Source organism: Somniosus microcephalus, chromosome 6, assembly GCF_052327205.1.
Source record: "Somniosus microcephalus isolate GS21.2 chromosome 6, FLI_Smic_1.0, whole genome shotgun sequence".
NCBI lineage: Eukaryota > Metazoa > Chordata > Chondrichthyes > Squaliformes > Somniosidae > Somniosus > Somniosus microcephalus.
In genome coordinates this window covers 43684417-43707244 of record NC_140992.1, presented here as the reverse complement: position 1 = coordinate 43707244, position 22828 = coordinate 43684417, and the positions used below count along the sequence as shown (strand labels likewise).

At 42.7% G+C, this 22828-nt stretch overlaps 1 protein-coding gene across 1 annotated transcript in view; it reads right to left on the bottom strand.

The window, feature by feature from the left end:
- The window catches only part of psmd1 (proteasome 26S subunit, non-ATPase 1), a 133490-nt gene that overhangs the window by 86235 nt on the left and 24427 nt on the right, over positions 1-22828 (bottom strand). The window contains exons 12-16 of the mRNA XM_085990101.1: positions 21513-21686; positions 19701-19812; positions 12799-12995; positions 11562-11657; positions 7262-7326 (exon numbers count right to left, since the gene is read on the bottom strand). Of these exons, the coding sequence (XP_085846227.1) occupies positions 7262-7326; positions 11562-11657; positions 12799-12995; positions 19701-19812; positions 21513-21686 (644 nt within the window). The remainder of the gene's footprint in view (positions 1-7261; positions 7327-11561; positions 11658-12798; positions 12996-19700; positions 19813-21512; positions 21687-22828) is intronic.

Genomic DNA, 22828 nt, shown 5'->3' with positions numbered 1-22828 from the left:
ACTAGCAGAAAATGTACCTGACTTTTTTTATTCACTAATTGCAGCGACTGAAGCCAACTATGGTACTAAGGTACGTTTCAGCAAAAACCGACTAACCCAATACAAACCAGGAGCCTTCCTAGTGTCTATTGCTCAGTACCACATCATGTTATGCATCTACCCCTGAACTGCTAGCAGAAGACAATGTTACGTGCATTAAGTAATTAAAATAAGTGGTCTTACTACAGGTAGACTATCCTTTATCCGAAAACCTCGGGACCAGCCGAGTTTCGGATAAAGGAGAATTTCGGATTTCGGAAGGTGGGTCGGCAGGGGTCCGCGGGGGGGGGGGGGGGGGGGGGGGGGGGGGGGGGAGGGTCGTGCGCACGACTTACGCTGACGCTCAGCGTAAGTCAGTCGGGGTCGGCGGGGGTCGGGGTTGGCGGATCGGCGGGCGGGGGGGGGGGTCGGCGGTTGTCGGGGCCGGCGGGGTCCGCGGGGGGGATCGGCGGTTGTCGGGGCCGGCGGGGGGGTCGGCGGTTGTCGGGGCCGGTGGGGTCGGCGGGGGGTCGTGCACACGACTTACCCTTTATCCGAACTTCCGAAACCGGAACCCTCTAAAAACCGAAGGTTTTTTCGTTCGTACGCACGACTTACGCTGAACGAAAAAACCTTCGGTTTTTAGAGGGTTTCGGTTTTCGGAAGTCCGGGTAAAGGGTAGTCTACCTGTACTGAATGTCTAGATCAGAACACAGGTTACAGTTAACTAAAACGATCAATTTCTATAATTTTCTTTGGAGCCAATACTTTAGAATCATAGAATGGTTACAGCACAGAAGGCGGCCATTCAGCCCGTCTTTATTATTTCTCAGAAAAGGTTACCATTAAGTTATCAGATACTATATTGGTTTTAAGCCCCTGGTCTGTTGAGATTCCTGTATTGGTAATCACGTTCTACAAGTCATCACTGCTCTTTACTTCCATCAGGCATTTTGTACATTTTTTCCTTTGTGGCTTGCCTATTTTTTGCAGTACAAAAGCTAGGCACATTTATAGTCTCAAGACTCCTTAGTGACTTGCACAATACTGCCCTGATTTCTCTTAATAGGTCTCTTGGATAGTTTCCCATCTTAAGAGTGTCTGCAGAATATTCCAGTAAGCCTCCTGTTTTACCACCCATCAAGTGTTACGTCTTACCCCATTACTCCTTGCATTCCAAAGTGGAACTTTATTGAATAGAGAAAGAAAAGCAGTGCAAAGTTTTGCAATATGAAGTTACTTCCTCAGTTAATTATTATTGTGTCATTCCTTCTTATTTAAAAGTATGTTCATTTGCCTTTCACATAGCTTTTGAATCTATCAAGTTACTTTTAATAGGAATACTGTTGAAACATAGAAACAGAAGATAGGAGCAGGAGTAGGCCATTTGGCCCTTTGAGCCTGCTCCGCCATTCAACGAGATCATAGCTGATCATCCAAATTCAGTACCCTGTCCCTGCCTTCTCCCCATATCCCTTGATCCCTTTAGCCTGAAGAAATATATCCAACTCTTTCTTGAATATATTTAATGAACTGGCCTCCACCGCCCTCTGTGGCAGAGAATTCCACAGGTTCACCACTCTCTGGGTGAAGAAATTCCTCCTCATTTCTGTCCTAAATGGCTTACCCCTTATCCTTAGACTATTACCCCTGGTTCTGGACTACCCCGCCATCAGAAACATCCTTCCTGCATCTAGTCTGTCCAGGCCTGACAGAATTTTATAGGTTTCGATGAGATCCCCTCTCAATCTTCTAAACTCCAGTGAGTATAAGCCCAATCGACACAATCTCTCCTCATACGTCATTCCTGCCATCCCAGGTATCAGCCTGGTGAATCTTCGCTGCACTCCTTCCATGGCAAGAACGTCCTTCCTCAGGTAAGGCGACCAAAACTGCACACAATACTCAAGGTGTGGTCTCACCAAGGCCCTGTACAACTGTAGCAAGGCATCCTTGTTCCTGTACTCGAACCCTCTTGCTACGAAGGCCAACATACCATTTGCCTTCTTAACCGCCTGCTGCACCTGCATGCTTACCTTCAGCGACTGGTGCACAAGAACACCCAGGTCTCTTTGCACTTCCCCTTCTCCCAATCTATTGCCATTCAAATAATAATCTGCCTTCCTGTTTTTGCCACCAAAGTGGATAACCTCAGATTTATCCACATTATAGTGCATTTGCCATGTTTCTGCCCAATCACCCAACCTGTCCAAATCGTACTGGAGTTTCACGACATCCTCCTCACAGCTTACCCTCCCACCCAGCTTTGTGTCGTCTGCAAATTTGGAGATATTACATCCAATTCCCTCGTCCAGATCATTAATATATATTGTGAACAGCTGGGGTCCTAGGACTGTTCCTTGCGGTACCCCACTAGTCACTGCCTGCCACTCGGAAAACGACCCGTTTATTCCAACTCTTTGCTTTCTGTCCGCCAACCAGTTCTCCATCCAAGTCAATACCTTGCCCCCAATCCCATGTGCCTTAATTTTGCACGCTAATCTCTTATGTGGGACCTTATCGAAAGCCTTCTGAAAGTCCAAATACACCACATCCACTGGTTCTCCCTTATCTATTTTACCAGTTACATCCTCAAAAAATTCCAGTGGATTAGTCAAGCATGATTTACCTTTTGTAAATCCATGTTGACTTTGTCCGATCCTGTCACTGCTTTCCAAGTGCTCTGCTATTACATCTTTTATAATAGACTCTAGCATTTTCCCCACTACCGATGTCAGGCTTACCGGTCTATAATTCCCCGCTTTTTCTCTACCACCTTTTTTGAATAGTGGGGTAACATTAGCTATTTATTTTAACTGTCCGTCAATACTTTTCAATATTCCTCAGTGTACCAGGTTCATAACCTGAACAGTGGTTCTTTCAGAACTGAAGGAAGAAAATGGCTTATAGAGTTTAATTGTGTGAAAACTATAAGGCGCAGTGAATATTACGGTCACGTAGTCATTTAATACAGCGAGACTGTGAATCACCATTTTCGATTGCAGTATTTTTAGTTTTGATAGCAGATAAAGAATGTATTTTTGAGATACAATTTTACTTTCCCTCCATTTTATATACCTAAATCTAGACATATTCTTCACACAAGAGAGCCAGTGGCAATCATTTCCGGAAACCTAAGCCGATGCTACTCTTGTGCCAGCTGGACAAAACACCATTAACACAGAAAAACCAAAGTGCTTCACAAAGGCATAATCAAAAAATGAATGCTGAGCCAAGGAGATATTGGAGAGGTGACCAAAAGCTTGGCTTTAAGAAGGTCTTAAAAGGAGGAGAGCGTAGAGGGGCAGGGGTGTTTAGGAAGAGAATTCCAGCGCATGGGCTGTGGGAGGCTGAAGGCAGGGCCACCAATGGCGGTGGTGGGGGTTGGGGGTGTGCACAAGAGGCAGAGGGACAGAGAATTCTGGAGAGTTCAATTGTGGGGGTAGGGAGGGCAGTGTGACGGTTCCTCGGATTTTCTCTCCTGCCCTGTTAAACTGTCTAACCTTATGCGGAGGTCAGGAACACTGAAAACTAAAAGACATCCCATTGCTCCGTGGCACAGCACAATGGTTCTTCAACTATTGCCGCATGACTGACTGTTAATGGTTTCAAGTCTTCCTTATGCAGTACTTTATGTTTTAAGTTTTGTGATACACTTAAATTCAGTACCAGCATTAGGCATTTACGTTTTTGGTGTGCACTTTAAGTTCTAGATAGTTATTTTCAGTCATATAATTTGCCTTATGTCATCCTCTGTTGATTTATGCATGAGAGTATTCTATTGTTCAAATATTGCAAAATTCATTCTTTTAAGTAAATGTTTGCTGTGAAGGTTGGCTTGCTGACCAGGGCAATGTCTATTTTGGTAAAGACAAAATTGATAGTCAGATCCTATACCCAATGTTGATAGATCAATAAAACATCACAAGTATTTTAAGCAAAAGGGGATGGATAATGGTTTGCCTAAATTGAAATTCAGAGGACGAGGGATACTGAAGTATGCCAGGAAGACTGATTTTTCAAAACATCTGGATGGCTACTAAAATGAAAGGTTGCATTCCAAGTATAATCCCGTCAATGGGATTACAAAGAGTTTGACACCTGGTCCATTACATCAAATATAGATCTATGCAGGAGGTAACTGGAACCCTAGCCAACCAAATAAGCTACTTTGATGCCGAATTCAAGATCTGTAGGCTAACTCTTTTTCACATTTTGAACATGGAAATGTTAGTGATCTTCAAGGAGGTTCAATTTTGTTCAGTAAGTCTTTTTGGTCAAGAATACAAGTTTCAAAAATGCAGCTAATGCAAAACAATCCTATTCAAAAGGGTAGACTTCTTGAGCACCTCCATTCTAAGCAGAGGCCACTCTACACTTAAAGCAATTGAACAGTTAAGCAGTGATAGATTTTAGAAAAATCTAAAACAAAGTCATACAAAATGTGTTTATTTTTACTTGATCTCTCAGAACTGCCCCAATATAACTTGGAGCAGTAATGCGCTGGAAGAATTTATATTTTTCTGGGACGAGGTGGGAGATTACAGAAACTTGTGATGACAGAACATATGGCGATTCTTATAGCCTCAATTCTTTCCATCCAAAAACTGTTAGAAAAAAGAATCAGCTGGCACCTGCCCTGGAACTCTTGGACATTTATTATTTGGAACTCAGGTGGTCTAGCGTTATGGCTGGACTATGCAATAACAAATCAGATCAGACGCCATCTCCATTCCCTCTTAGGGAATTCAGGCAGACAGGAATGTAAACTATCACTAAACAAATTATCACAGCTCATAACTCAGTTTTGAATCCATGAAGTCTAGGCATTACCAAAATTTAAAAAGAGAGAGGGGGATCACCAAAATTGTTCCCTGCTTCAATAAATCATGGTTAACCATTATCAGTGAAAAAGCAATTGTTCCCATTTAACACAGAAGACACCTCACATCATCGTGTATTAAAAATCCATTATCCAATGTACTTACTTTGAAGTTACCCACAAGATCATTCTAGGTAGACATCAAAACATGCTGATTAAAAGTAACATTTGCTGAATCAAACTTAGTCTGTAAATATTTTAAACTTTAACATGTAACCATTGACACTCATTAGTAAACAGAGTGAAAATCAGCTTTATTCAGAAAGACCATTCAAAATTTCAAAAGCCCAGTTGCAGTATTTAGTAAGTCCATTGTCATTTTCTAATTTACTTTTAAGCAAATAGTTTAAATATCAAGCGGAGATCATAAGTCCTGGTCATCACCCCAACACTTCCACCTCACACCCAACCTAGCTTGCCACAACATCCACTTCAAAGTTCCAGTGTCACTATCTGGATATCAGTTAGTGTTCACTTTAAATTGGCATTCTTATAAAATAACCCAAGTGGCTACAGTGTAGAGTGGATTCTTAATACTTGCCCATGATGATGTGCAGTGCCTCCTGTTTTAAATGGCCCTTGGTCAACCTACCAGAGCGTATGCTTGAGTGAGATGCAAGAACTCTTCCCCCCCCCGCCCCACCCCCAGTATACTTTTCCTCTCCAGATGACCCAAATCAAGACTGTCAGAAGCACACTCCAATGCAAGGTGGCCAAATGCAAGCCATTCAAGATCCTGAATTTGAGCCTCTAAATAGGCAGTACAAGATTCTAGAACTATGGCTGCGAGAGTGCCCTACTGAATTCCAGTCTGGAAGGGCCATTAAATCTTAGGTAAGTTAGTGCAGTCTCCTGGGCTAGTTTTCTAGGGAGATTGGAGAGGAATTTTATCATTTTTTTTTGCCTCTCCTATTAAATTACATGGCTGCTGGTGGGTCAGAGGTCTCTAATTGGGACGTTTGAGGCATCACAACTGTGTGAGGCAGCCTTGATGGAGCAGATGGCCTTTTCATGCCTGTTTTTGTACGTTCGTAATAGGAAATTCAGTATCAGAGTATGCGTTGCACAATATACCATAAAATGTGGAATGTAATTGTATACTTAATGACAAGTATATAAAAGGCGTAAAAAATTGGGTGCACTCTGTTCCTCACAATATAAACAACTTTAAAGAGTGAATGATTATCTCACTATCCAAAGTAATAATAAAACACATACGGCATTACCATAATATTGAGCTCAGACTTTCTGCCTCCACTACTCGACCCAGACCACCATTCCAGGTACTGACACCAGCACCTCAAAACACACCGATTAAACAGAAGAACACAAGGACATAAGAATTAGGTGCAGGAGTAAGCCATACGGCCCCTTGAGCCTGCTCTGCCATTCAATAAGATCATGGCTGATCTTCGACCTCAACTCCACTTTCCCACCCGATTCCCAGATCCCTTGATTTCCCTAGAGTCCAAAAAACGATCTATCTCAGCCTTGAATATGCTCAAAGATTCAGCATCCACAGCCCTTTGGGGTAGAGAGTTCCAAAGATTCACAACCCTCCGAGTGAAGAAATTCCTCCTCATCTTAGTCTTAAATGGCCGACCCCTTATCCCGAGGCTATGCTCCCTAGTTCTAGACTCTCCAGCCAGGGGAAACAACCTCTCAGCATCTACCCTCAGAATCTTATATGCATCAATGAGATCACCTCTCATTCTTCTGAACTCGAGAGTATAGGCCCAATTAAACTGCTGGCGAGTGGAGAAACTACCTGGCAAAGTTTAAGGATATCTAGGGCCTTCATTAATTTTGAAGCTACAGTAGGACAACGTCCGTAAATATATTTCAAAAAAGGAATAGAACTCCATTATACACTCAACTAATTACATATGAAGGTTTGCCAAGTGGAGAACACCAACTTCAACAAAGTATTTTTCAACAGGGAAAAAAGAAAAAAACATTTTGTCTAAACAAAAGAAAGTTATTCAGCAGAATGTTTTCACTTGTCTTAAACAACATCAATTCAAACTGATGATGGATAACTAAGCTATGCAAGATATGCTGAAATACTCCATGACAGAATGTCTGGAAAGAGAAACAGAAAGATGAATACACCAAAAGGAATTTCATTATGAATATACACAAGCGTTTTCACTAATCAGTATTTGGGAAGTATTTTCCACCAAGGCAGTGCAAGAGAGGGGAGCACAGCTAGCCTAGTACAATACACATCAACTAGCACCACCATGCGGCAAAATAAGGAATAGCTGTAGAACAAGCTGTAGTACAATGCAAACCAAACATTTTTGTTGTCATTTCAAACTACTGTATCCAGCACCAAAATAATTCAACAGAAGATTATACCTGAATAAAATAAATCCAAGCGACTCTACTGCGGCACGTCGGACATCATCATTGACATCACTCACCTGAAAGAGCAAAGAAAAATCCTCAATCTTGAGGCATGTCTTTACCAATATCAAGCCTCACTTTCTATGAAGTGATCATGTTAGTATCAGAAATAAAAGCACCAAGACATTTCCTATGTGCAAGTGTTGATTGAAGTATAGTCAACCCCACATATAATAAATGCCAGTGCGCCACCAGAAATCTTCACTGTATGCAGGAGTTTGTAAAGTGCGAGGTTGACTGTATTGTGTTTCCCAAATTCAACAAAGTCACCAGTTAGACTTTGAATGGGGTGTAAATTTTATTAATGAGTTAGCACAGTTAAAGCAAAGGATCTAGAGCCTGCTCATTCCAAGTGCATATCAACTGAAGAACCTTGGCAGCTCTGTTCCACAAGCACTGTATTATTTAAATGGCAACTCTGCTTCAAACAAATTTTTGCTCTCTTCTCCCAAAGCTGAACTTCAGTATCTACTGCTCCCTCCATCCTGACTCAAGGTTTAGGCGGCTTGATGGTCGTACTCTTGTCTCCAAGTCAGAAGGTTGGGGTTTCAAGCCCCATTCAAGAGACTTGGGCACATAATCTAGACGGACATGTGCAGGAATGAAGGAGTGGTACACTGTTGGAAGTGTTGCCATTTGGATGAGATGCAAAATATTCAGTAGTACAATGAGGTCATCAACCAACACCATTAAAACAGATTATTTAGTCATTTATTTCATTTTGTGGGCCTTGTTATGTGCAAATTGGCTGCCTTGTTTGCCTACATAACAGTGACTATACTGCAAAAGTAATTCATTGACTGAAACATTTTCAGACATCCCGATGATCTGAAAAGGTACTGTAAAAATGCAAGGTCTTCCCCTAAATTCTGGTGTGCACGACTGTGCTGAAATCTAGAAATTTGCCACACGTTTCAGGTTTGACAGATGCAAATGTCCCAAACTGTATGTTAATACCATTTTCACAATGTTGTAGGTAGGTAATCCATGCATTACCTGTTACAAGGATTACCTCTGTATTGAAGGCAATTTGGGGCATTTAAATGGGAAGTGGGAATTTGCTCACCAAACAGGGTACTTGACTGTAGCTATAGAAATCATTTAAAATAAGTCAAATACTAGTTTATACTCATTTATCTGAAGTTCTAAAGAGCCTAACTTCAAATTAATAGCACAATATATTGGAGTGCTTTTCAGGGAGAAACACATTTGTATTATACGAATTTGAGGTTATGTGTATCATTACATAATTTTTACTTTCCACTGAGCATCTGATCACTTTTGCCATAGTACAAATTTAGCAAATGTTTTGAATGAACCAAGCTAAATGCCACAATTAAAATCAAAGCTTATTTTGCCAGAAAAAAAAATGGTCAACAGTTTTCTTCTTAAAAAAAACCTTCTACTACTCTATTAAATAACAAAACATACTTATTTTTCCCCATACAGGCTATTACTATCAAGGACAACTTAGCTCACAAATGATTGCTGCCCAAGACCAGTATAAAGAAACACAAATCAACTCCCCCAAATGCTCAGTGGATAAAGGTAGTTCTCAATGCTCCACTAAAAAATTTGGATCAGAAAGTCAAAGTTTGATTCCTGGTTTGTGATGACTTGAGCAGTAATTAGGGCGCTATCAATTGGACTTAAGTGTCCCCGTGCTAAGGAAGGGGTGGGGAAAAGAGAGATCAGTCAGGGCTCTGTTCCTGATCCCTCTCCAGTGACTCCTGCTTGAAAGTGCACGTGTAGATGTCAAGCAAGAACAGGATTGGCGGCGATGCTCTCCACTGACACCAGTGCTCCTGAGGGAGTACTGCACACTCAAAGATGCAGTCTTTCAGATGAGACATTAAACCAAGGCCCCATCTGTCCTCTCAGATGGCCTGATAATCTACATTCTAGGGTACTTAAGGAAGTGGCCCTAGAAATAGGAGATGCATTGCTGGTCATCTTCCAACATGCGATGGAATCTGGAACAGTACCCATGGATTGGAGGGTAGCTAATGTTACCCCACTATTCAAAAAAGGTGGTAGAGAGAAAACAGGGAATTACAGACTGGTAAGCCTGACATCGGTAGTGGAGAAAATGCTAGAATCCATTATAAAAGATGTAATAGCAGAGCACTCGGAAAATAGTGACAGGATCGGACAAAGTCAACATGGATTTACAAAAGGTAAATCGTGCTTGACTAATCTACTGGAATTTTTTGAGGATGTAACTGGTAAAATAGATAAGGGAGAACCAGTGGATGTGGTGCATTTGGACTTTCAGAAGGCTTTCGATAAGGTCTCGCATAAGAGATTAGCGTGTAAAGTTAAGGCACATGGGATTGGGGGCAAAGTATTGACTTGGATAGAGAACTGGTTGGCAGACAGAAAGCAAAGAGTTGGAATAAACGGGTCTTTTTCCGAGTGGCAGGCAGTGACTAGTGGGGTACCGCAGGGATCGGTCCTTGGACCCCAGCTATTCACAATATATATTAATGATCTAGACAAGGGAACTAGATGTAATATCTCCAAATTTGCAGACGACACAAAGCTGGGTGGGCGTGTGTGCTGTGAGGAGGATGCCGAGAAACTCCAGGATGATTTGGACAGGTTGGGTGATTGGGCAGAAGCATGGCAGATGCAATATAACGTGGATAAATGTGAAGTTATCCACTTTGGTGGCAAAAACAGGAAGGCAGATTATCTGAATGGCAATAGATTGGGAGAAGGGGAAGTGCAACGAGACCTGGGTGTCCTTGTGCACCAGTCGCTGAAGGCAAGCATGCAGGTGCAGCAGGCGGTTAAGAAGGCAAATGGTATGTTGGCCTTCGTAGCGAGAGGGTTTGAGTACAGGAACAAGGATGTCTTGCTGCAGTTGTACAGGGCCTTGGTGAGACCACATCTTGAGTATTGTGTGCAGTTTTGGTCGCCTTATCTGAGGAAGGATGTTCTTGCCATGGAAGGAGTTCAGCGAAGATTCACCAGGCTGATAGCTGGGATGGCAGGAATGACGTATGAGAAGAGATTGGGTCGATTGGGCTTATACTCGCTGGAGTTTAGAAGAATGAGAGGGGATCTCATTGAAACTTATAAAATTCTGACAGGACTGGACAGACTAGATGGACTAGATGCAGGAAGGATGTTCCCGATGGTCGGGGAGACCAGAACCAGGGGTCACAGTCTAAGGATAAGGGGTAAGCCATTTAAGACAGAAATGAGGAGGAATTTCTTCACCCAGAGGGTGGTGAACCTGTGGAATTCTCTATCACAGAAGGCAATAGAGGCCAATTCATTAAATATATTCAAGAAGGAGTTGGATATATTTCTTAAGGCTAAAGGGATCAAGAGGTATGGGGAGAAAGCAGGGACCGGGTACTGAATTTGGATGATCAGCCATGATCACATTGAATGGCGGAGCAGGCTCGAGGGGTCGAATGGCCTACTCCTGCTTCTATCTTCTATGTTTCTATGTAAAAGATCCCACGGCACTATTCCGAATAGCTGGAGAGTTCTCCTGGTATCCTGACCAATATTTATCCCTCAACCAACATCACTAAAAACAGATTATCTGGTCATTATCTCATTGCTGTTTGTGGGATCTTGCGGTGTGAAAATTGGCTGCGTTTCCTACAACACAACAATGACTACACTTCAGAAGTACTTCATTAGCTGTAACGTGCTTTGGGATATCCTGAGGTTGTGAAAGGCGCTATACAAATTCTTTCTTATGATTGCTTAATCTGTCTAGACTTAAATACAGGAAACTTTGTGATATCCGGCGCCGATGGGACCGAGCTGTTGCCGTCCCATCAAAACTGCCGGACAAACCAGCGCTAATGTTGAAACATACGGAGCTTTCCGTATCTGGCAACAAACCTTGTTGCTTAGCAACAGCTTCTAAACAGTCAGCTGTACCTTGCAAGCGTCTCTGTAGCTTAGCAACGGCTTCAGTGAGACCTTGCAGAGCCTGACTGGTGAAAAAAAAGGAACGAAAAGAAAAAAAAACTAACGAAACGGCTCCTGATTTTTGCCGGTGGATCGAGCATTCCGGACAGTTAACCTCCGGATAAACCAAAGTTTCCTGTATGGAGCATGGCTACTAGGAGGCTGCAGGTGCCTTTGTACCCGTACTCTAGGAAGAGTCAGCACCTTCAAGAAGTGGTGAAAAATGACAAATCATCCAACAGGTGGCAGTAGAAGAAGAAAATTACATGTTAAATCATATTTTGAGTTTCTTAATATTACAAAAGTTGTTTCTTACAGCAACATGCAGCAGTCTTCTGATCGCCTTATTATTTCCGGAACCACAATATGCCATTGCAACAGTGTACATTCCAGAACGTCTGAGAATGGGGTCCTGTACAGATCATAAGTGCCCAGAAAAAGACATCAATCATAAAATACAAGTATAATTGATGTATATACACAACAGTGTCTGAATAAAAACATGCAAGACTAAACTCTTTGTGGAAATTAGTAACCTACTTTGACCATCTGTAGCATTTCCCATTCTTAGTCATCTGCAACTTTTCAAAATTATTTCTCACACGACGAGTGCAATTTAGGATCATTCAATTAAGCTTCCGTTGTTCTAGGCAGCTGAGCTCAGTCACCAACCATTAGTGAATTGTAGGTTTCACCATCATAAAACTTCTACAAAAACTGTTTCCCATAAATTCTATCAAAGTATACAACTAAAGGACATACAAAACCATGGAGTAATTAAGTGGATTTTTAAAAAAATAAATAAATAGTCTGGAGTTTTACTTGATTTGCTTGGGGCCCCTGTGAGTATTTACATAGAACGTTCCTTGAGAGATTAAATGGGTGGCATATAGTACATGGTGGAGTAGCTGGAACATGGCAGAAGTGGGTTGGATTGCCTTTCCCATTACTTGCTTTGTATGTTTTAATTATTCTCACCACCAATTGTTTGAAAGGGAAAATTTATCTCCTATCCCAATATTTGTAGGAAACTCAGGTTTTTGATTAAAGACCCAACGCAAAAGAAAAAATGCTCGACTGATAATGGTCATAGTGTATCCATATGTGTGACTACCAATTACACCACCGCACTCCTATCTTGTACAGTGTGCCACTTTTTCTCCTCAAATTCCACAAGAATGAATTTCACTCCCCTACTTCTTCCATGTGTAATTTCAAACTGCATCCCTTTACCATCGTCCTATTAGCTACCACAAATTAATAGTCTCAAATACAAGCATGTACATTATGATCATTCTTTACCAATTTCCAAAGTTACTGAGGTACTACTATTTTACCTGGACTTAAAACTTGCATTTGAATGTACAGAAAACAAACTTACCTAATGACGTTTTTAAGCCAATTATTTGCTTTGTACAAATGTTACTATTGTAAATGTTATAATGCATAAGCCATGACCACTCACTACATAGCTTTGTCAGGCTTCATTAACAAAAACAAAAGAAATTAGATGAAAAAATGCATTGAAAAAAAGCTACCAATGTTACCCTTACCTTATCTCTACAGAGACTCTCAATCAGAGCATCCGCTTCTTCCATTCTGCCATACATCACCATAGCAATGCCTACAGCCAAGCCACGAAGAATCTTTTCATGCTGGGTTTCCTGAGCATATCCCACCATATCCTCAATTGCTTGGGCTGACTTTGATCCTAGCATGACCAGTCCCAGTGCCAGACCAGCTGCCTCACCTGCAGAGGACAGGAAAATGATCAAATATAATAAAAGAAAGTCAGAACAGAAATATTGTTACTCTAACGAGAATAAACATGGAAAAATATGCTTTTCTCCCCAATCAATCAATCAGACAAGACTAGAGTTGGTCTTAAATCTACCCATCACTGATGGGTCAACATTTCTAAAATGGGTTTAGACACCACATGCTCTGCAATCCAGAGCTGCTCTACACATCACATGGGACAGAGAGTTTGTACCATGCCTCTTTTGTCTAAATCTCTCTGTCCTGCTGTCTAAAGGCATTAGTCTGGAGACAAGTGCTGCAAAATATTTCTGGCAAGATTTACTTTTCCATTACAATAGAAAATAGGCAGAGTCATAACAGCACAGAAGGAAGCCATTCGGCCCATCGAGTCCATGCTGGCTCTCTGTAGAGCAATCCAGACAGTCCCATTCCCCCACTCTATCCCCGTAGCCCTGCAAGTTTATTTCCCTCAAGTGCCTATCCAGTCTCCCCTTGAAAACATTGAGTGTCTCCGCTCCCAGCACTTGCGTCGGCAGCGAGTTCCCGATCCTCACCACTCGCTGCGTAAAAAGGTTTATCCTCACATCCCCCTCTATCTCTTGCCCAAAACCTTAAATCTGTGTCCCCTAGTCCTTGTACCATCAACTATCGGGTACAACCTTTCCCCGTCTAGCCTATCCAAACCCGTCATAAACGGCAATAGATTGGGAAAAGGGGAAGTGCAACGAGTCCTGGGTGTCCTTGTGCACCAGTCGCTGAAGTAAGCATGCAGGTGGTTAAGAAGGCAAATGGTATGTTGGCCTTCATAGCGAGAGGATTCGAGTACAGGAACAAGGATGTCTTGCTGCAGTTGTACAGGGCCTTGGTGAGACCACACCTTGAGTATTGTGTGCAGTTTTGGTCACCTTATCTGAGGAAGGATGTTCTTGCCATGGAGGGAGTGCAGCGAAGATTCACCAGACTGATACCTGGCATGGCAGGAATGACGTATGAAGAGAGATTGGGTCGATTAGGCTTATACTCGCTAGAGTTTAGAAGAATGAGAGGGGATCTCATTGAAACTTATAAAATTCTAACAGGACTAGAAGCAGGAAGAATGTTCCCGATGGCGGGGGGAGTCCAGAACCAGGGGTCACAGTCTAAGGATAAGGGGTAAGCCATTTAGGACTGAGATGAGGAGGAATTTCTTCACCCAGAGAGTGGTGAACCTGTGGAATTTTCTACCACACAAGGCAGTTGAGGCCAATTCATTAAATATATTCAAGAAGGAGTTAGATATATCTCTTAAGGCTAAAGGGATCAAGGGATATGAGGAGAAAGCAGGGACAAGGTACTGAATTTGGATGATCAACCATGATCTCATTAAATGGCGGAACAGGCTCGAGGGGCCAAATGGCCTACTCCTGCTTCTATCTTCTATGTTTCTATCTTGTACACTTCTTTCAAATCACCCCTCAACCTCCTTTGCTCTAATGAAAACAAATCCAGCTTCTCCAACCTGTCCTTGTAGCTAAGATCCCCCATCCCCAGAACCATTCTGGTAAATCTCCTCTGCACCCTCTGAAGGGCCTTCACATCCTTCCGAAAATGTGGTGACCAGAACTAGATGCAATACTCCAGTTGTGGCCTAACCAGCGCTTTATAAAGGTTCAGCATAACTTCTCTACTTTTGTACTCAATACCTCTATTTATGAAGCCCAAGATCCCATATGCTTTGCTAGCCACTCTCTCAATATGTCCTGCCACCTTCAGGGACCTATGCACATTAACTCCCAGGTCCCTCTGTCCCTGCTCACTTTTTAAAACTGTGCCAATAAGTGTATATTGCCTCTCCCTGTTCCTTCTGCCAAAATGCATCACCTCACACTTCTCTGTATTAAATTCCATCTGCCACTTGTCTGCCCATTCTGCTAGCCGTTCTATGTCCTGTTGCAGTCGATTGGTATCATCTACACGGTTTGCCACACCCCCAAGTTTGGTGTCATCGGCAAATTTAGAAATTCTAGTCTGTATTCCAATATCCACAGGTCATTTATATACATCAAAAAAAGCAGTGGCCCCAGCACTGACCCTTGAGGCGCGAGTTGGATAGGATTGATTGGGGAATGTTACTCAAAGAGTTGACGGTAGATAGACAATGGCAAACATTCAAAGATCGCATGGATGAACTACAGAATTTGTTCATCCCTGTTTGGCATAAAAATAAAACAAAAAAGATGACTCAACCAAGGCTAACAAGGGAAACTAGGGATAGCATAAGATCCAAGAAGAAGACATATAAATTGGCCAGAAAAAGCAGTAAACCTGAGGATTGGGAGCAGTTTAGGATTCAGCAAAGGAGGACAAAGCGATTAATTAAGAGGGAGAAAATAGAGTATGAGAGTAAGCTTGCAGGGAACATAAAAACTGACTGTAAAAGCTTTTATAGATATGTGTGAAGAGAAAAAGATTGGTGAAGTCAAGCGTAGGTCCCTTGCAGTCAGAATCAGGGGAATTTATAATGGGGAACAAAGAAATGGCAGACCAGTTAAATACATACTTTGGTTCTGTCTTCACAAAGGAGGACACAAATAACCTCCCAGAGATGTCAGGGAACATAGGGTCTAATGAGAGGGAGGAACTGAAAGAAATCAGTATTTGTAGGGAAATGGTGTTAGGGAAATTGACGGGATTGAAGGCCGATAAATCCCCAGGGCCTGATACTCTACATCCTAGGGTACTTAAGGAAGTGGCCCTAGAAATAGTAGATGCATTGCTGGTCATCTTCCAAAATTCTATAGATTCTGGAACAGTTCCCATGGATTGGAGGGTAGCTAATGTTACCCCACTATTCAAAAAAGGTGGTAGAGAGAAAACAGGGAATTATAGACCGGTAAGCCTGACATCAGTAGTGGGGAAAATGCTAGAGTCCATTATAAAAGATGTAATAGCAGAGCACTTGGAAAACAGTGACAGGATCGGACAAAGTCAACATGGATTTACAAAAGGTAAATCGTGCTTGCCTAATCTACTGGAATTTTTTGAGGATGTAACTGGTAGAATAGATAAGGGAGAACCAGTGGATGTGGTGTATTTGGACTTTCAGAAGGCTTTCGATAAGGTCCCGCATAAGAGATTAGCGTGTAAAGTTAAGGCACATGGGATTGGGGGCAAGGTACTGACTTGGATAAAGAACTGGTTGGCAGACAGGAAGCAAAGAGTTGGAATAAACGGCTCTTTTTCCGAGTGACAGGCAGTGACTAGTGGGGTACCGCAGGGATCGGTGCTAGGACCCCAGCTATTCACAATATATATATATATATAAATGATCTAGACAAGGGAACTAGATGGAATATCTCCAAGTTTGCAGACAACACAAAGCTGGGTGGGCGTGTGTGCTGTGAGGAGGATGCCGAGAAACTCCAGTATGATTTGGACAGATTGGGCAGAAGCATGGTAGATGCAGTATAATGTGGATAAATGCGAGGTTATCCACTTTGGTGGCAAAAACAGGAAGGCAGATTATCTAAACGGCAATAGATTGGGAGAAGGGGAAGTGCAACGAGACCTGGGTGTCCTTGTACACCAGTCGCTGAAGGTAAGCATGCAGGTGCAGCAGGCGGTTAAGAAGGCAAATGGTATGTTGGCCTTCGTAGCAAGAGGGTTCGAGTACCAGAACAAGGATGTCTTGCTGCAGTTGTACAGGGCCTTGGTGAGACCACACCTGGAGTATTGTGTGCAGTTTTGGTCGCCTTATCGGAGGTACGATGTTCTTGCCATGGAGGGAGTGCAGCGAAGATTCACCAGACTGATACCTGGGATGGCAGGAATGACGTGAGAGGAGAGATTGGGTCGATTGGGCTTATACTCGCTGGAGTTTAGAAGAATGAGGGGGGGATCTCATTGAAACTTATAAAATTCTAACAGGACTGGACAGACTGGATGCAGGAAGGATGTTCCCGATGGTCGGGGAGTCCAGAACCAGGGGTCACAGTCTAAGGATAAGAGGTAAGCCATTTAGGACAGAGATGAGGAGGAATTTCTTCACCCAGAGAGTGGCGAACCTGTGGAATTCTCTACCACAGAAAGCAGTGGAGGCCAATTCATTAATTATATTCAAGAAGGAGTTGGATATATTTCTTAAGGCTAAAGGGATCAAGGAATATGGGGAGAAGGCAGGGACAGGGTACTGAATTTGGATGATCAGCCATGATCTCATTGAACGGCAGAGCAGGCTCGAGGGGCCGAATGGCCTACTCCTGCTCCTATCTTCTATGTTCTATGTTTCTATGTTGAGGAACACCGCTGTCTATCATCCTCCAGTCTGAAAAACAGCCATTTACCACAACTTGCTGTTTTCTGTCCTTAAGCCAATTCCTTATCCAAGCTGCCACTGACCCACCTATTCCATGAGCCTCAATTTTGTTAACCAGCCTCCTATGTGATACTTTGTCAAATGCGTTTGAAAATCCATGTAGACAACATCTATTGCATTCCCTTCATCAATCCTCCCTGTTACTTCATCAAAAAATTAAATTAAATTAGTCAAACACGATCTGCCTTTTACAAATCAGTGTTGGCCCGTTAATTTTTTCCTTGATTATTGTTTCTAAAACTTTACCCACCACTGATGTTAAACTGACCAGCCTGTAGTTACTAGGATTGTCCTTACACCCCTTCTTGAACAATGGCGTTACATTTGCCACTTTCCAATCCTCAGGCACCTCCCCCCCGCATTTAGGGAAGATTGGAAAATGATGGCAAACCCTTCTGCTATCTCCTCCCCCAATTCCCTTAGCAACCTGGGATGCAAGCCATCTGGACCAGGCGACTTATCAACTCTAATCATACCCAGCCTTTCTGGTACATCCTGTCTATTAATTTTCACCCCTTCCATTGCTTCTACCTTTTCCACTTCTACTGATATTTTGTCAGCATCCACCTCCTTAGTAAACACCGATACAAAGTACTCATTGAATATTCTAGCCTTGCCCTGCACCTCTAAGCATATATCACCTTACTTGTCCCTAATAGGCCCCACCCCGCCTCTTACTACCCGCTTACTGTTTACATGCCGGTAGAAGATTTTTGGGTTCCCTTTTATGTTAACTGCCATTCTACTCTCATAGTCTCTCTTTGCCAATCTTATTTTCATCTTCACTTCCCCTCTCAACTTATTGTATTTGGTCTGGTTCTCCCTTGTAGAATTCACCTGACATTCATTACACCCTCTTTTTTTGTTTCATCATCTTCTCTATCGCCCTCGTCATCCAAGGAGCCCTTGCTTTGGTTCCCTTAGCCTTCCCTCTTGTTGGAATGTACCTCGCCTGTACTTGAAACATCTCCTCCTTAAAGATCACCCATTGTTCCGTTAGTTTTTCCTGTCAGTCTTTGGTTCCATTTTACTCTGGCTAGATCCTTTCGCATCCCATTGAAGTTAGCCCTATTCCAGTTTAGAAGTTCCACTCTAGATTTTTCCTTGCTCCTCTCCATTGCTAATCCAAATCTTATGGTACGATGATCACTCGTAACCAAGTGTTCTCCCAGACACTTGGTTGACCTGGTCCACCTCATTCCCCAGCACCAGATCCAGCAATGCCTCCTTCCTAGTTGGGCCAAGAACATACTGGTCAAGGAAATTCTGCTGAATACATTTCAGAAATTCCTCCCCCTCCTTTCCCTTTACCCTAGCATTATCCCAATCGATATTTGGGTAATTAAAGTCCCCCAATATCACCATATCTCTGCGATTTCCCTGCAGATTTGCTCCTCTACCTCCCTCTCACTATTTGGAGGCCTATAGAATACCCCCAATAGCATGATCATACCCTTTTTGCTCCTCAACTTTAACCAAATGGATTCTGTCCTTGTCCCCTCAAGATCATCCTCCCTTTCCAACACTACGTCTTCCTTAATCAGCACTGCCACCCCACCTCCCTTTTTTCCTTCCCTATCTTTTCTGAAAATAGTGAAACCAATGAACAAACAGATTTATGGGAGAGCGAGACTTGTATATTTTCGCCCAGATAATCTGTAAATGCCACTTTGGATCTAACTGTTAGGTGTTGAAGACAGTCCAGAGGTGATCCTCCCTCTTTGTTGGGAAACATGTAAACGTTTCACTTAACATTTCCAAACAGAAGAACATGTGAAATTTGCAATTCTGGGTGTGGTGAAAGCCAATTCACACCGCTAAGCCTGGAATTCAAATGTACTATACAACATCTTGTTCTCATTACAACTAGCTGGGATGCTTATCTACGCTGTCAAGATAGCAATTCGTAAATTAACATTGGGACTTGTTTATAAAGCGAGCAAGCTAGCATTTGGAACCATAATACAAACTAGCTGAGTTACAACAAAAGTTAAAGTGGGACTGTAATCTGAAGAAAAATCAAATAAATCATATGTTACATTTGCACCCATGAAGTGCCAACCAGGATGTGATACGGCTAAGCAACAAACGACATATTACTGATCAGGAAGACTGGTTGTGCGAGTCAAATCCTTTGCCCACTCTACATGGCAATGGTTGTTGAGATGATTTTTTTAATGTTTTTGGGAGGAAGAGAGGAAAGATGTGGAGAAAGAATTCAGGACCACTAGAATGGAAATCAAGAGACATTTAGCAGTGCAATGGTCAGCATTACAAATACCCCACATATCTTTTAACTAATTACTATTTTATTTTGCACAAGGTTTCTTTCTTCCATACCAGTAACTGCATCATCCTGGTACAGGTTTGTTTTGAGCAGGTCATAGACATCCTGTCGAGCGGTACCCAGTGCAGCCAAACCAAGGCCAAGACACCCACCATGACGCACAATCTACAGAAACAAGTGGGTCAAAGTCAACTGAGAAAAACAGGCAAGTAAAATTAAACGAGATACTTTTTGCAAACTACACTAGAGACAAACAATCATAAGATGAGATGTCAAACTTATGACTTAAGATAATATAAAAACAGTTAACATTGGAAATGCAGATACGTCAGCATCTGAAAAGATAAAAGACAGGCTAACATTAAGTGGAGCCCCATGTCACAAATTAAAGTTAACCTGTGGTTAGACCAAGTTTTTTTTACATAGGATGTACGGCACAGAAACAGGCCATTCAGCCCAACCAGTCCGTGCCAGCATTTGTGTTCTACTCAAACCTCCTCCAGTTTTTCTCATCTAACTCTGTCAGCATAACCGTCTATTCCCTTCTCCCTCATATGCTTACCTAGCCTCCCCTTAAATCCATCTATACTATTTGCCTCAACCACTCCCTGTGGTAGCAAGTTCCACATTCTCACCACTCTCTGGGTAAAGAAGTTTCTTCTGAATTCCCCATTTGATTTCTTGGTGGCTCTCTTATATTGATGGCCTCTAGTTTTGCTCTTCCCCACAAGTGAAAACACTCTGGGGGAGAAATTGGGTGAGTAGCGCCACCTGTTAGCGCCTAAAGAGCCAGTCAGTGGCTGTAGCGCCACTGGCTGCGTCTGCGGCGATATTCAGTAGGGGCGCTAATGGTGGCGTTAGGCATTTGCGCTGCGCCGCCACCGATGATGTCATCGGTGTGCGCAGCGCCCCGTTCGCGATATTTGGTAGCGAACGGCGCAGTTGCGCCGCTCGCTACCCACGCCTGGTTCACAGGGCCTTACTGCAGCACCTCCGTCCCCGGCCTCCTAACCACCCCCCCCGTGGCATTGCCGGCTGTTTCCCGAGAGCCCGGCACTTCTCCTTGGTGCCGGGCTCATTTGCCGGCACTCGCGATCGGGGCTCACTCTGTTGCAGGCACCTCCCCCTTAACAGTGGGAGGAAGGCCTGCAGTACCGCAGCGTGCCGTGCCGCAGCATGTGGCGCTGCAATAATCAGTTTCAGCGCCCTAAGAGGGACGCGGAGCGCCTCGAGCCTCGCCCCGTCTCCCTCGAGGGGCACTGAAACTGAATTTCTGGCGATCGGTATTACTCCGATCGCTGCGCTAAATCCTGCGCTCAGGCGACTTTTGCGCCCTCTGTGTCTACTCGATCAAAACCTTTCATAATTTTGAAGACCTCTGTTAGGTCACCCCTCAGCCTTCTCTTTTCAAGAGAAAAAAACTCATTCATCCTTTCCTGATAGGTATACCCTCGCATTTCTGATATCATCCTTGTAAATCTTCTCTGCGCCCTCTCCAGTGCCTCTATCTGACACAAAAGTTTAGAAATATTCATTCAAGTTCTTTATAATGCAAACGGAAGCTGCTTTTTCAGAAGATTTAACATTTGCCTTCTACCATAAATAGGCAATAAAAGAATCGACTCTCTCAACCTGTAGTAACAGCATGAAAGACGCAGTTAATAACGTACACCACTGTTGGCACATGTAAAGCCACATGCCCTGTTAATAACCCACATCTAGCCCTGCATGCTTAGAGTGACATCAGGTTTAGTGAGAGTGCAAGGTTTCCACAAGGTTGTGGCTATTGTGTCCAAATTAGAATTCTGATCTCAAGAGCTTCAGTTAAGTGTATTTTACCATTTTAAAGTACATTTAGCACTTACGTCATTGCTTGCATTCTTTAGCTGGTTGAGCAAGTATTCTATGATGTCACCACCGTGATTTGCATGGATGAGGCCGAGGGCATACAGGCCTCCTCCCTCCTGATAAGCTGAGCCAGGGGAGGAGTCCTTGGGTAAATATGTGGCCATTAGCTGCAATGCCTCCTTTTCATGACCCTAGAAAAGAAACAGAATTCTACAATATAGCTTTCAGGGAAATATTATCTGAAAAATACAAATATAACAAATGTGTATTCACAGTATTTATCTCTCAGCAAATCTTCCTAGGAATACCAAGAGCAGTGGCTCACGTAAACAAGTTATACATGATGATCAGGTACAGCAATATTGGTACACAAACAGATGGCACGATTTTAGATGGAGTAGAGGAGCATAGGGACCTTAATGAGCAGATACATAGGTCATTAAAACTTGGTAATGCAAGGACTAAGGCCATTAAAAAAGGCAAAAAGAATCCTTAGCTTTGTATCAACAAAACATAGAACACAAAAATATGAAAAGTAATGTTGGACTCAAAGAAGACCTTAGTTAGGCCACAGTTGGAATACTGCATGCAATTTTTGACACTCTATTACAGGAAGAATGTAAAAGCAATGAAAGGGGTGCAACATAGGTTCACTAGGGTGTTGCCAAGGATTAGAGATTGCAATGATGAAGAGGTTTTTCAGAAATTAGGGACTTTTTTCACTAGAGCTTGGAGCCATTGTTTTTAGGAAGAGTGACCAGATAGCTCATTCAAGATTATGATAGGATAAAATAATGATGGACTATTTCTACTAGTTGGTGAGATTGACATGGCGCCACACAAAAGATTATTGCTTAAGATAAAAAATCACGGGATTGGGGGTAATATTCTGGCATGGATAGAGGATTGGCTATCTAACAGAAGGCAGAGAGTTGGGATAAATGGTTCATTCTCAGACTGGCAATCAGTAACTAGTGGTGTTCCGCAGGGGTCAGTGCTGGGTCCCCAACTCTTTACAATCTATATTAACGATTTGGAGGAGGGGACAGAGTGTAACATATCAAAGTTTGCAGATGATACTAAGATGGGAGGGAAAGTAGTGAGTGAGGAGGACATAAAAAACCTGCAAGGGGACATAGACAAGCTAAGTAAGTGGGCAGAGATTTGGCAGATGGAATACAATACTGGAAAGTGTGAGGTTATGCACTTTGGCAGGAAAAATCGTAGAGCAAGTTATTATCTTAATGGCAAGAAACTGGAAAGTACTGAAGTACAAAGGGATCTGGGGGTCCTGGTGCACGAAACTCAAAAGGTTAGTATGCAGGTGCAGCAA